Source organism: Diprion similis, chromosome 6 (assembly GCF_021155765.1).
Source record: "Diprion similis isolate iyDipSimi1 chromosome 6, iyDipSimi1.1, whole genome shotgun sequence".
Lineage (NCBI taxonomy): Eukaryota > Metazoa > Arthropoda > Insecta > Hymenoptera > Diprionidae > Diprion > Diprion similis.
In genome coordinates, this window is record NC_060110.1 from 1614503 (window position 1) to 1629270 (window position 14768).

General features: G+C 36.4%; 1 protein-coding gene and 1 pseudogene across 2 annotated transcripts; both read left to right on the top strand.

Moving 5' to 3' along the window:
• The first annotated feature begins 1499 nt into the window (after positions 1-1499).
• Positions 1500-5131, top strand: LOC124407014 (retinol-binding protein pinta-like). Of its 2 annotated transcripts, none has more exons than XM_046882784.1 (7): positions 1500-1880; positions 3492-3657; positions 3753-3857; positions 4051-4195; positions 4338-4448; positions 4718-4826; positions 4957-5131. In XM_046882784.1, the coding sequence occupies exons 1-7, from the start codon at positions 1751-1753 to the stop codon at positions 5106-5108; spliced, it is 918 nt and encodes a 305-aa protein (XP_046738740.1). In that variant the 5' UTR covers positions 1500-1750; the 3' UTR covers positions 5109-5131. The 2 variants fall into 2 exon arrangements, with proteins under 2 accessions (XP_046738740.1, XP_046738741.1); XM_046882785.1 differs by lacking the exon at positions 1500-1880 and adding an exon at positions 3285-3324.
• Positions 5132-6259: 1128 nt separating this feature from the next.
• Positions 6260-14768, top strand: part of LOC124407508 — a 71503-nt pseudogene continuing 62994 nt past the window's right edge.

The window sequence follows — 14768 nt, forward strand, 5'->3', positions numbered from 1 at the left end:
ATATATAAAATAACCATTCGGATATCAGGAATTTATTACAATGATCAAATTATCAGATGTGCAAAGTTTCTATTCAAAGTTTATGAATATACCTAGACAGCAGAATGAAAAGAAGAGAATAAGAGAATCGTTATAATAGTCGCTGGTTCACTGTTCCAAGACGCTAACGATACGTTCTTGTTCTCGTAATGTGGTTACCCTCGTATTGATTGTTCGTGATAGCATATCGCTATCGATTTCTACATCATTCGCTAATTGCTCCTGGCGTAATGTTACTCTGAGGCAAATATCACTCGGAGGTTGTTCTCCATTTGAATAAAACTCGCGTAAGGATATCCTGATATACATGTCACTCTATTCATGTACACCGAAATTAGATTGGGAGAAACGAGGCTCTTGCCCCAGGCGACACAAGATCCAGGACGCAACATTTTGAGATGAGAAATTAATATGTATATCAATACCTTAACGTCTCCCTTGTTCAAACTTTTAACTAATTTGAATAATCAGGCAGATATCGAATTCGATGAAGAAACTTGTACAGCTGAAACGCAAGTTTGAATCTGAATTCAATGAATTCCAAGAATGATTTCTTCGATTATCGAGTAATGAGAGATCTAAGAACGCAGTAAACTTACACGAACAGCGTCCAAGTGGCATGAATCTTTCAATGACCACGTATTTTATGTCCCCGCAGTAACAAGATTCGACATTACCGTTATTTCCCTCACTTAATAAAACATTTTTATGATTTCTCGCTCTACTTATTCCTTCGTTCCGGTGCCACACTGACTATTCGCACAAACTCTATAAACGCCCATTTATTGCACTGGACACACGAACGCACTCACAATCAAATATATAAGCTCAGCTCATGCTCGTATTGGATAAGCAGCGATCATAGTTCGCAGCGAAGTATCTTTTCTGATGATGGAAGTTTTATTGCTCTCTTTCAACTTGCCGGCTCGTCTCGAATTCTTTGCAGACATTGAATCGGGACATATCTTTCATCACCTGTAAATAGTAGGTATTCGCATTGTTAGAACGAAAAATTATCGCACCGCAAAAATCTCTGTCTAGACACACAGCGAGTTCAGAACAACTAAAAACTTTACTTATCAACGAAAAGCAGACGGTACGGTTTATCGGTCAGATAATCATACCTTATAATTCATCTAATAAGATAAAATTTGACCTTGTGCAAATATATTTTCACCTTTTCGAACGCATTATACGATATACAAGGAAATAAAAACAAGTTCCCGAAGAAGACGTATCTTTATCAAAGTCAAGGACAAAAGAATCACACGTGAAGTATAAATTTGGAATTCAAATATTTAAAGAACAAGAACGAAGTCAAAAATCCAAATGCCAAGCGTATTTTTATTTGAAAATAAGTTTGAGATACCGAAGTCAGATTCTGTGAGCATAAATTGCTGATCACAGAGTCTTAAGCAGGTATGACAAGCTCTTGAAACAAAACCTAAACCGCAAAAGAACGGAGTCGGATGTCGGTTAGAGTGGCTGCGATGGTGTTTTTAGAGAGGAATAGAATTCAACCGGTACCTAGAGACGTAGTAGGCCATCGTCTCCGGTGCGAAAGCGATGTGATAGAACCTCGATAGTGGGGCTAAATTTTAAAACTTGAACGAAGACTCAGACTTAGTGCGACGAGTGAGTCTCGACCTGAAGCAGCTTCAACCGCAGTGGCATTCCTCTTATTCGTTTTCTCGATCGTTATCAGTCAAAAATGTCGCTGACTCTGGACACCTGCAGCATGGACGAATTGTGCGTCGCGATGGGGGGAAGTGAAACATTGTTGATCGAATATTGTGACAAACTTCAAGACTGGTTGAAGTTGCAACCGCATCTTCCTCACGGTATGCCTAACAGAAATTACGTTTCGTGTTACATTTTTTTTTTTTATTTTTTTTAACGTCGGCTTCGATCAACGTTTCCTGATTTTTTCGAACCAATTAATAAGAACGTGTGAAAATTTGAGGTGTGTTTATTTCATGGTGCGTGGGTCCAAGATGATTAGGAGTCTCCTTTTTGTCAACTTAATTTTTAGTTTTTTTTCAGATTCAGTTTACTTCATTTCCATTCACACATTTATGTACGCGTTTTCGGAACTTGCTCTGGGCTTTGTGATTTAGTTTTGTTTAGTGCATGATTGCTGATGTTTGTGATGGTGAAGTTGTTTTTTTCTTTTTTTTCAGAAGTTTTCAGAAAATTTCAGCCGAATGAAAAAATTCTAAACTTACAGGATTTTACAATGAAATGATGGGCAGAAGAATCATTAATAAGTGAGCCGATCTTTACTCATCTCGCTTTACAATTGTTCAGAATCAAATCTTGAGAGAGTACGACTTATTTTCTCTTATCATTAAACTTAATGGTTCTCACTGGATTTCAGAAAATAATTGAAATTTGATGCAAAAAACTGTACTAGATGAAATCCAAACTTGTAGAAAAAGGTTTTATTGAAGTTATAATAAAATACGAGTGGCAGTTTGTACGAAGAAAAAAAAAAAAAAAAAACTAATCAATCATACACGAACATAGACAGATTTGTCAGCTTTCGAAGGTGATTAATGCACGCGACAGTTATTTTACATCGCTATTCGCGAATTCCCAATTATTCATACGAAAATAAGTATATTGAATCCGTTAAAAAAACATGCGTAGCACATTTGGCAACGCAACCGGAATTTATTATTAACCATGCGATTTTTTTGTAATTTATTTCTTTCGAGAGGTACGAGTCCCGCGAGATTCTAAACGGTACCTGACAAGTGTGTCATGTACTTTCCCCGTAACTGAGCTAAATTACCGCTCTTCGTGAAAAAAAAATAATTTATGAGCAACGCAGCGGAACTTGCCTGTACATTATGTCACGCTTCAGAAGACACTCCTCGATTATTATCTCTTTCCTTGGGTCTTCATTAAACTTGTAATATTCTTATTATTATTTACTCTGGTAAACGCTGATCTAGGCATGTCCATCAATCAGCACACACGTGATAATGAGTGCAAATTGTGGCGTTTACGATTGGCACACTAACAACTGAGCCAGTGATTATTCTGGGTGCACTTTGCGTTATATGGCCACATATTCTGGGAGTTTGTAGACGGACTATATAGGACTTGCATCGAACAGCATTGCAATAGTATTTATCAACGAATATCGACTGACTTTAATATTCTCTGTAACACCCGAAATTTCTAATGCAATAATAATCCACAACAATTGCTATTTTACTTGACTTAAACAGCCTTGTTCGCTTGACAGTTGTGACCCAATTAGTACCTTCACGATGTTTAGTAAGCTGATTGACAAACGTTTAGATTCACGATGAATTGAATTAATATACGTAACGATTGTTTGCTAACCCAGAATGCATACAAACCAAAGTTGGCTTGTTCGTCACATGCAGAAATTGGTTGTAGTAAAGCTTCATTATTGACACACTGCCATTTGCCTGTCACAGATGCGCCGAGGAAGCGACTGGAATGGCTTATTATAGGCAGTAAGATGAGCCTGGAGAAGGCGAAGCAGAAACTGGACATGTACTACACGATTCGACACTTGGTGCCGGAACTATTCAAGAACAGAGATCCACGAGATTCTAGTATAAATGTCTTGCACGATGTAACGTGAGTAGATCACCATACGAGAGATTGGAATGTACGATCCTCAGACAGCGACACTTGGTGATTTGGATTTAGAATAAAATTATCATTTGTTGCAGGCAGTACGTGATTCTGCCCAAATTGACTCCTGAGAACCGCAGAATTTGCATTCTTCAACCCACCGTTAATGATGCTAGTAAATTTGATCCCTGGCTGCTACACAAGTACGTAATTCTACCGGGATGTTAAGAGTCGTTGACTTGACGTCAAATCGTAATTAAGCATCGGGATACAAATAGTACCTTGCATTATGGAAGTACGAACGATGAATTAATGCGCAAAGCGCAATTAATATTTGATCGGAATGAAGGTAAAAAACTGGTTGACTTTACTCGAGTGCTTTTGCGATTCCAACAGATACATGTTCATGGTTGGCGATATCCGAATGATTGAGGACCGCAGTGCCGGTGACATATACGTCTACGATCTGGAGATGATAAGTCTAGGTCACATTATGAAGCTCACCCCCACTCTTTTAAAAAAGTGTGAAGTAGCAGCTTCGGTAAGTCAGTTAGTTGTTGAGACTGATTTTTAAGACTACGTAAATTCTGATTCCGTGAAGATGTCATCTGCGAATTTATTTTACTTCTGGTATAGTAACTCGCTGATTATACTGATTCTTCTTTGATTTGTCCCAATCACAGAAAGCCTACGCGGCAAGGATAAAGAGCATTCACTTAATCAACGCTCCCCCCTTCGTCGACCGTATTGTTACCATGATCAAGTCCGTGTTGAAACCTAAGCTCGCTGCTAGGGTAGGTATATGGAACCAATACAATGCTAAAAGACCCATAAATTTGGGTTTAGCTGTAGACCAAAGTTCATCAAAATCGCAAGTCAGGCGAACTGTAATTTTGACCAGAAGAGGACTTATTCGTTAATGAAAAATAGAAGAATTCAGTCTCATAGCCACGCAGCAATTTCTGATAACATTTTCACCCTAGACACCTATAGAGTACGTTTTTGGTCCTGAATCACACTCAACAGGCATATTAGTCCTATTCATGTCATTCTGGAATTACAGGTGCACGTTCACGCGGTCGGCGATTTGGAATCGTTTCATCGGCTGGTACCTAAATCAATACTACCGAAGGATTACGGTGGAAGCTACTCAACTATAAAAGAGTTATCTGGCAAGTAAAATTTCATGTTTCTGCGAGATTCAAGCAGCAATGATTTTTCATCGATCGAAGATCTGATGCCCGTTTCAACATTCGAGCCCTGAAGGCAAGGGGAAGCTAATCTGAATATTACATGATACAGGTTTGTTACGTAAGAAGGTGGACGACTATCGGGACTGGTTTTTGGAGCAAGAAAATGTTTTTGCGGACGAACGACTGCGCCCTGGTCCAACTTTTGACGAGAACGACATCTTCGGGTTTTCTGGATCATTTAGGAAGCTATCTGTTGATTAGTGTAAGCCTATCATTCTATCATATTTGCCTTGCATCAATACCACATGCTTAGCAGGTATTAGGAGTCTCAAACTTCACAAAAAAAAAAACTATCCAATTTAAAAAATTACAGTAAACTATCGATCTCAAGAGCATCCAAAAATACTCAGAAAAACGTTTCTGCTGTTCGTTGATGGTTGTTAGTGAAAATTATGGAACGTGGAGAAGCTATGTCTTCTCTTTTGAGGGAGTGAAAAATTGCTACTGGAATTAGAGGATGGACTTTGACCGTTCGTTAAAATTGTAACCACGCTGTGTCAAGCAATGCATTGTGGGGGATCTAAACATCAATCTTGCATTGGTTCAGAGTCTAGATTAAAATGGCTCTGATGCAAAAAGAACCTTATCCGGCAGAAGTCGTATCTATATACTCCACTTGCATGTTCATTCAATTGATACACATGTAAGTCATTCTGGCGCAGCATGAAGTTTTCTCGATTTTAAATGAAAATTATTTTGGTTTTCATCCGTCAAACTTACGAAAAGTTCATGGAGCGCGTCTCATTGCCAGAGGAATACACTTTCTCAATGGTGTTTCAGTTTTGCATTGCATGATTGTATTGTATATCAATGGCCAAATCACCTTCGACGCCCAAACTCACTGTAAACATTTGTACGTAATAGTTATAAGTCATAAGTTGAGCCTATTAAGATGTGGGGATCATAAAATTTAGATCATAACACCATGAAGTAATTTTGGACGAAGGGGTAACTTTGAAAGAGACCCGCTTCTTCGAGAATTTGGATATAAATGTTCCCTCGCTCACTCGTCATACTTTCATATTTGGGTGACAAATAAATCGCGATTAATGGGGATTAATTTATCTTATATTGCATAACTGGAGTTCTATTTTCATCCGTTAGGAAATTATGGATCACTGCATCGCCTAATTGTGTCCACATCCGCTTTGCCAAAGGATTGAGGTGGCAGCCATGAAACTAATTTTTTCTTCTCACAATATTTCTTCAACTCCTACACCTAATCTCACTTGTCACGATGTCGACTATCATTTGACTTATTAGAGCCGACATATAATGTCAACACGTAAAAAATTTGACTTTGAGTTGACAAAAGATTGGCAAGACGTTAACTATTCGTCTGAAATATCGTAATGACTGTCGGTAAGCCGAAAAACGGAAAAGGAAATAACGAGACAGGCGTATTTATAACTAGATTGGTCTACAGCAGAACTAGCGACACTCTGCCTTATTCGTAATTCTAGAAGCTATAGTGAGAAAAAGTATAGAGCAAGTATGGCTTGCTCTAATCGTCTCTTTACACCCAGTAAGTGATATGGTACAAAAAAATCTATGAATTCTCGGAATCTCAAAGTTTCAAAGACCGTCTATTGACAAGTTGGCAGACGTTCATACACGTGTGAGTAGCACGTGGTCAAGTATTGACTTCAAAGACGCCCTCTACATCAGTCTCGGATTAGTTGACTTCATTTTAAGTCAAATAAGTCAAGTGTTAGTCGACCGTGAGCCACTCGGGGGACGAACATCTCATTCGTCTGTCGCATATTTGAATAGGAAGATCGAATTTGATAATCGATGTTTTGTGCCACAACTTTAGTGCCAACAAAAGCAGGTTAGTGGTTAAATTAATACTTCTCAGGGGAAAATTCTCTGAGGAACAAACATCTGTCGATACCTTTTCGCACTTTCTCATGCTACAAACTTCAAACTTACCGGAAATGACCCACTTTCCGCACTAGTAATACAATATTTATTACAGATATAATGTATACGAATGGAATTGTTGCCATGTGCGTAACGTGAACTATTTGTGAAGACCTTTAATCCCACATATGTGGTTTATCGCTGATTTTTCCTGTACTTGCGAATAAAGGTAACGGTCTTCAGTTCGTCAAATGAGGCAAGCCTCAAAGAAAATGTCACACACAAAACCGTATGGTGGGTATAACTATAATTCTCCACGACACTTTTTAACGGACGACACAAGAGTCATTATTCTTCAAGATTTATACGAGGTGACAAAGCGATGTGAACTCCGAATTCAGATGATGTGAAAACGAATCTAAGCAACGGAAAATTAACCGAACTTAGAAGCTAACAGAAAATCAAGACCATTTAATTTTGCAAGGCAGTGTATTGCAGAGAATTCGTTTTATTGTTAAGGTAAAATCATTTGACTTCGTCCATTTGTGTCTATCAGCTGACGTTGTTAAAATCAGAAGTTTTCTATTCGATTCGAATTTCAGCTTTTGCCTAGACGACAACTAATTTCAAAGGCTTACCAGACAAAACTCGTCCGAATCAATTGCCCAATATTTCCATACTCGCGAATCAATTGGTAACCATGATCAAATTGATTTCAAAGCCTAAACACTCTGCCAGGTTATACCTTGTACAGATCCATGCTGAAAATACCCTGCCATCATCGATCTGAACTTAGGTTATGAGTAGATGAATCTTTTCAATGCCTTACCGCACTTTTCATTTAGTTGAAAAGTCAAATTTCCGAACATCAGAGGCTTACATTTACTTGGTAGGTAGATCTCGATCACTTTATGACTCTTTTCCAGACCCATACTTTCGAAACATGACGATCTTCGTTGTATTGAAGGCTAATTGTAAGAACTAAAAAATCGTAACCCACTGTTTATTCGACTTGCGAGATAAACCAGTTTACTTAATTTTTATTATATAAACCGTTAAGAAGACAATATCGTCGAATCCTGAAAAAATGTGGATAAACTCTATTTTGATTTACAGCTCTCGCCATGTACGCAACGACGTAGTAAAAACTGACTGAATAGTTTCTTTTCAGCCTGTGTCATCAACTAATTAACATAAAGATTGACTCAAACAAAAAGAAAACTTTTATACTAACATTAATACATAACAGAAAAATAAAAATCTTCCAACACATCCGAAAAGAGAAATATTTAAATTATTATACCTGTAAACAAATATTCGAGTTAAATTACGAAATCACAAGGTACGTGGGAGTAACGGTTCCCTTATCGTAGGTCAAAAGTTTCCTAAATTCGCCACTGGAGTGCGCCATAATCGGATAGAACTAGCGCGCCCTACTTAAGGATCAGCATTCAAGCGCCAGACATGGTAGAGACCAGAAGTACTCGCGACAGTTGAGTTGTTATCAGTTTCATAAGTAGATCCAGCAGGTGGGAGAAGACCTTGAATTTTGAGTTTAATACGAGCACTTAGTTTTCTGCAACGTGGACAGTGAGGTGTTCATGCGACCGCGTAGGGATCCTAGTGTCTAATTATGAGCTAGGGTGGTCCTTATTTGGGGTGTTGAATAATTTTTTTCCATGCCCCCCCCCCCCCCCCCCCATGTTACACCATAAGAATGACATGAGATTTTATTATCTTTTTACATTTAATTTTTTTACTCTCTTTTTTTTTAATCTATCAAGTATGATTAACTTTATTCAAGGACATTCTTTCTTTCTGGAAATCGCGTGTTGGGTATATTGTACTAAACTGGTCCTTATTTATGGTGTTGACGATTTTTTTCCTGACGGTCTCCAAGTCGAGTTTAAATAATTCAAAAACAATTCCCTCCTGAAAATTTTGAATTTGTGAAATTTGTCAATTTAATGCTAGTTTTATCAAGATTATCTCATTGTATTGGAAAATCGTCTGTATCACCAAAAAAAAAAAAAAAAAAAAAGAGAACACAAAGGAACAAGAAAGGAACAAGCAACATATTTTTTAATAACATTTAAACAGTACGTATCTTTCTTCCCATACGTTCAGTTTACTCAAGACACTATTACGTTAAATCGTCTTCCACATTCACGTACGCTTCCTCGTGTCACTTCGTAAGCCTAACGCCATCAAACTAGCTGCAACTGGTGATGTTGGAAAAAATAATAGTACATTACACCACGAGGGCAAAAAGTTGACTTTCCTGCACTGTATGATTCGCAAGAAAATTAGTTTTCTTCATACCTCAGTCGAAAGTGTGTACTTCCGGCATCGATTGTAAAGTAGAAATCCTAACTTTTGGGCTTTGGTAGAACTACACGCACACTCTCTGTAACAGCGGGAGCAAAAACTTTCTCACACGCGTCGATACGCGATACATGAGACAGCCAGAATCGTTAATTGCTGTTACTCTCGCTTTTACATATAACCTCAAAGCTCGTTTGGAATTAATTTTCGTTTTTATGTGTCAGTGAATGTAATGCAAAAAGTAATATTAATTAAAGATTATTAGAAAAATATTTAAAAAAATTAACGAAACCTTCTCGTCTGATGAAACCACGGTCAAAGAACAGGCTGTTGGAGATTTTGATTATTGAAAATTACTTGACAGAAATTCAACTTTTTGGAAAGTTAAAATCAAGTCAATGAAAAATTTTTGAAAAGCCGATCGATTCTGCGTTATTATTGAGAAATAATACTTGATATCCAACGAGCTACGGAAACCAGTGACGAGTCGAAAGGCTATTTCCTGTTTGTTTCAGGTGCCGAAGATGAAAGATTGGAGTGGTTTCTTCTGGGTACTAAGTTGAGCCTGAAGCGAGCAAAGTAGCAACTGGATACTTATTATACGATAAGAAGGTTTATACCCGAACTTTTTAGAAACAGAGATCCATGCGCACCGGGCATGAATAATTTACACAACGTAATGTAAGTTGGGAACAAGTTGATAATCTGAAAGCCTTATATGAAATTACGATGGTGAATGATGTTTTACACGTCTGTACTTGAACATAACTTTTTTCTGCTACAAGCGAATCGTGCTTCTTCCGAAATTGAATCCTGGAAACAAAAAAAACTTGCATTATGCGATTGATGCAAATGTATTTCGTATTGAGGAGATTTTCAAGTAATTAATTAACGACAAATACGAGCAAATACACATCTGAGATTTGAACTCGAAAATTTAAAACCACTACCCCAAAATGCCGGTTGCAGAAGTATTCTGTCAACTAGTAATAAAGAGTATTTTGAAAGAAATGCGATACTAAAATTTATTTGACTTGGTAAGAAGCTTAACTAATCCTGTTACTTGATCTTAACAATTACCTGTTTATAATAAATGGAATTCAGATGGACGAGGGTCGCACCAGTGGATACAATTTGATATTCGATTTGTCGATGATGAGCGCAGGGCAGCTTTTGGGGATGACCCAACTTTTGTGAAAAAATGTTATGTTGTAGCCACGGTACGCCAATTTAGAATCACACTACCTGTATATTTTTTATGCTGCCAAAAAATTGGCCAAACTACGTTAGAGAATTATGTCCGCGGAAGAATAGATCATTTTTGAACAGGTGTAAAATGTACTCACACTATAGATGCAGAAAGTAAATCGACGATGAGAAGATATTATTCACTAGGATGAATGAATCTTAATAACACTTCCTTCTAATACGATTCACGAAAGTCATTATCGTGCAAGATTGCCATTTTTTATTTAAAAAAATTAAAAGAGAAAATAACAATCGATTTTTAAGTTCAACAAGTTAATCTCGTTAGTTGTGTTCCGGAAGACAATTCTGTTCAGACATTTGAAGAAATCTCCCTTGAATTCGTTGCAAGGAAAATTTGAGTTGTTGACAAATTTCTTTCTTTATTTTGCTACCATTATGTTGCGCAAAAAAGTGGAGGCCTGACAGGATTGGTACTTGGAACAAGACGAAGTTCTAGTAGACAAAAGCCTCCACCCTGGATCAGTCGTCAACGGAAACAGTCTCTTCGGATTTTCTGGAAGTTTCCGAAAGTTGGATGTTGACTTGAGAAGTTGAATAATGAAGAGTATTTGCTGTTACATTGTACATGAGGTACTCGGCACGAAGGTTACATGTAACGCTTACCATTTTCAATTAGGTAAGTGATATGTACTTTTCCATTTCGTGATATAGTATCTAGGTTCCGTTTGCAGGATAAAATGTTAAATCTGTTCTGCATTAAGAATGAATAATATAGGGATTGTAGGGAAACAAAAGGAATTTTGTTGGGAATTTTATAGGTTCTACTAAAAAAAAGGCTTCAATTCTGTTTCAAACCATTAAATGGTCATTTGGCACTTTGCAATCAACATGAAAGTTTTTTGTCTGGAACTGACTTGAGATATTCAAGGTCAAAGGTCACAAAAATCGGTTTTTCACAAATATCTTGCTTCCTATGGTGTTGATATGATATTTGATGCAAATTTTGTTTCAAACATTTTTTTATACGCTTAATGATTTTTAAGGTAGAACGCGGAGAGCGCGCAGCGCTTATTGTTAGCTATACATAGCATAATGCAAGGTCAACCGTGAGTCCCGATAAATAATACGATGTATCAAGTTAACTAATCACTAAGAAAATCCATAATTATGAATAATTTGAAGTATTTATTAATTAATGAATTATATTTAATAATATTTTTCATTTATCAAATATATACGTTTAATAATACTAACCTACTTCCTGGATTTAAAAATATCTATTTGTCATGTGAAATACTTGAAGTATATTTTAATTATATTCTAATATATCTTAATCATATTTTAAGTAGAAAAAAATAGAGTAAATACATTTTAATTAACTCTTTATTCAGCAATTAGGATTCAAATGTAAGAACATTGCAACATTGCAACCGCGATTTCCTGCATCCATAGCGTGAGCTGCAACCATTCTTGCAGTTGAAAAATATTGTGTTCAGTAGTTCATCTGGGGCTGGTGATAATATTATTTAAATGAATATGTTTGATAAATGAAAAAGATCATTAAATATAATGGATTAATTAATAAATAATGCAAATTATTCATAATTATGAATTTTCCAGTGCTTAATTAACTTCATACATTATGCATTATTCACGTTCTATCTGAAAAACCGTTGAGCGTATAAAAAATGTTTCATTCGTAGAAAATTTTTATGAGAGATGCAAATATCATTAAAACCATAGGAAGCGAATTTACAACATTAAAGAACTATAAATGGTTCAGCCTCAGTTTCTCAATATTATTTCTATTATTAAATGTCAAGGTAAACCTGTATTTAGGTATTTAGACGAGACTCTAATTCAAGAAATTTCCTGATCAGATCTCACTTCCGCAAAAGCGAACGAGCCACTACAAACCCAAACTTTCAATGTCTTATCGCAATTATTTATCGCAAATTTAAGGAGTTTTTATATGACAAATTGTTGTAATTAATTTCTAAGTTTTATAAGTCTTTAATACATGGTGGATGGTATAAGTCAATCTATTCGCATCTGTATTAACCCTAGAATGGTAACCTGGGGTGAAAAAACACTCCAGGCGACTTTAAATCTCGCGCCCTTTTTCCCTCCGTTTCATATTTTTTACCCTTTCACCTCATTTTGGACCAATTTTTCCGACTCCAAGCAAAACTGCCGTAGGCTCACGTGATTCTGCATGACGATAATAAATAATAAATAAAATCTGTTTGTAACGATTGCATCAGGGTTCGATCGATGATGAATTCTTTTAAGACTCTCACTTGACGATACATTTTCAGCAGATTGGAGTATTAAAACTTCCGTCGCGATAAACGCGTCAAATTTGAGTACTACAAAAAATTTCTACGACTGTCTGTTTAGTGAACGATATGAATTACATGATTTACATGCAAGCTAATACTGTGCCTGATTGATATAATTCGCGTTGTTGGTGAAACAATATCCATCCGTAATGTTTTTGGAAAATCTCTGACCGAATATCGTAGGAACTTGAAAGATTCCTCCAAGTTTTTGACTTGCTCAACGCGTATTATATACACATTTAGTAAATACCATATTCTGTTTTCAAGTTGCCTCGAACCCTGACAATTTCTAATTTTTTAATAACTGGAGTGATTGATTGTACCGCGAAATGCTTTCACTTGTAATGAAAAATTTAAGTCTATCTGTCTGTCCGACAAACTCCCGCGAAGATCTGTAAAACAGCTTCATGAAAAAATTTAGAATTCACACAACTTAACGGGGATTAAAAACTGCAATTTTCCATTTTCTTCATACATGTATGCTTCTGCTGAAAAAAACTTGAACAACTTGGAGGGCATCGACACGATTCGTACGACGTTTATATAAAGTTGAATAAAAATTACTTTGTAGCGAATAATATGATGCGATGAGAAATAATTTTATGAAAAGGAAGAAGACTGTTTTATGGAAAAGAGAGAATATTAACGACGCAATGTTGCGATCATACTTGATGGTACTTTCAGTAATTGAACGACCATATGAACTGATCAAACTACCGCGTAAATATTATTTTCACGGCTCTTTTCGAAGGGTATTACTCATTACCCTGAAAGCAGATGTCCTTGAGCTTGAATTTTTGTAATAGTACAAAAAATCTGAAGTATGTATGAAACCTCAGTGGAAATGTTGTGATATGTTCGTTGGTAACAGAAAAGTAATCATAAATGACAAATATACAGGATAAAGTGCGATTCGTTTATAATTTATTAGACAACAAGACTGCTCAGGGCATGGGTCATGAACGAAAGGCAGAAAATTAATAAGACGTCTAATACTTGAAGCGAAATTATGGTGGAGAAAATATTTCCATAAAATTATGATTTCTTGAACAGAAAAATTTATGTAACAATTTTCACCCAGAAAAATTTGTATAGACAGGAAATAATAAATACTGAAATTCGATTCCGGTGAAAATATTTTCTCATACAGAAACACACAAGAATAACAGGGTATATATATGTCCATATGAGGTCACATAAACCCAAGTCAAGTCATATGAGACCATATCAAAATATCTCTTTCTAGGTATGCATTGCTACATCTGGTCAGATATGACATTGATTCTACTTTAAGGTTTCACAGTTGTTCTAGTCGTAGGATTTGTTTTATATTTAAAGAAAAAATATTAAACAGCAAAGTTTTCGAATACAATACAATACATTGGGTCAAAAAAGATCCATACGATCTGCGGAGGATTAGTTGAGATAAATTATTACGTAGCTATGGGTAATTCTAAAGGAGAGTTAAAAAATCAAATTTCAGGGGTACCAAAAAATGAAACCATTGGAAAGGAAGAGGTAGAGTGAGGAGTGGGAATATGTAAATTTATCAAATCTAACCCCAGATTCGTGATCAGCGACCCTGAAAACCCTAAGGATCAAGTTTTCACCAAGTTTCGGGAGTACCAAAAAATGGGGCATTTGGAGAGTAGTACAAGGGGTGGACGCATGAATTTATCAAATCTGAAACCCCAGATTCGTGATCAGTGAGCGGGTGGCGAGATTGGTACCTTGGACAAGAAAAGGTTTTAGTAGACGAACGAGTCTTCGCCCAGGTCCAGTCGTCAATGGAGACGCATCTTTGGATTTTCTGGATCTTTCCGGAAGCTCGATGTCGACTGAAAACGATGTGCTTTTATATAATATAAACCACATGTCTTATAGCTGTGGTTCCTGAATTCGTAGTAAATATAAAGGATTATTTTACCAACGTAGTCAATTTTACCAGAACCCTTTGTAAGTGATGATCTCGCTGAAGGATCAGGTTTTCAGCAACTGACGAATGACTGTGTAATCAAGTTATTCTGTACACAGATCAATCATTTTTTATTCACGCAATATAAATAGTTAACCATGTGGTAGTGGCAAGTCAAAAAGAAATTTGAACGAGCTTTTCGTTATA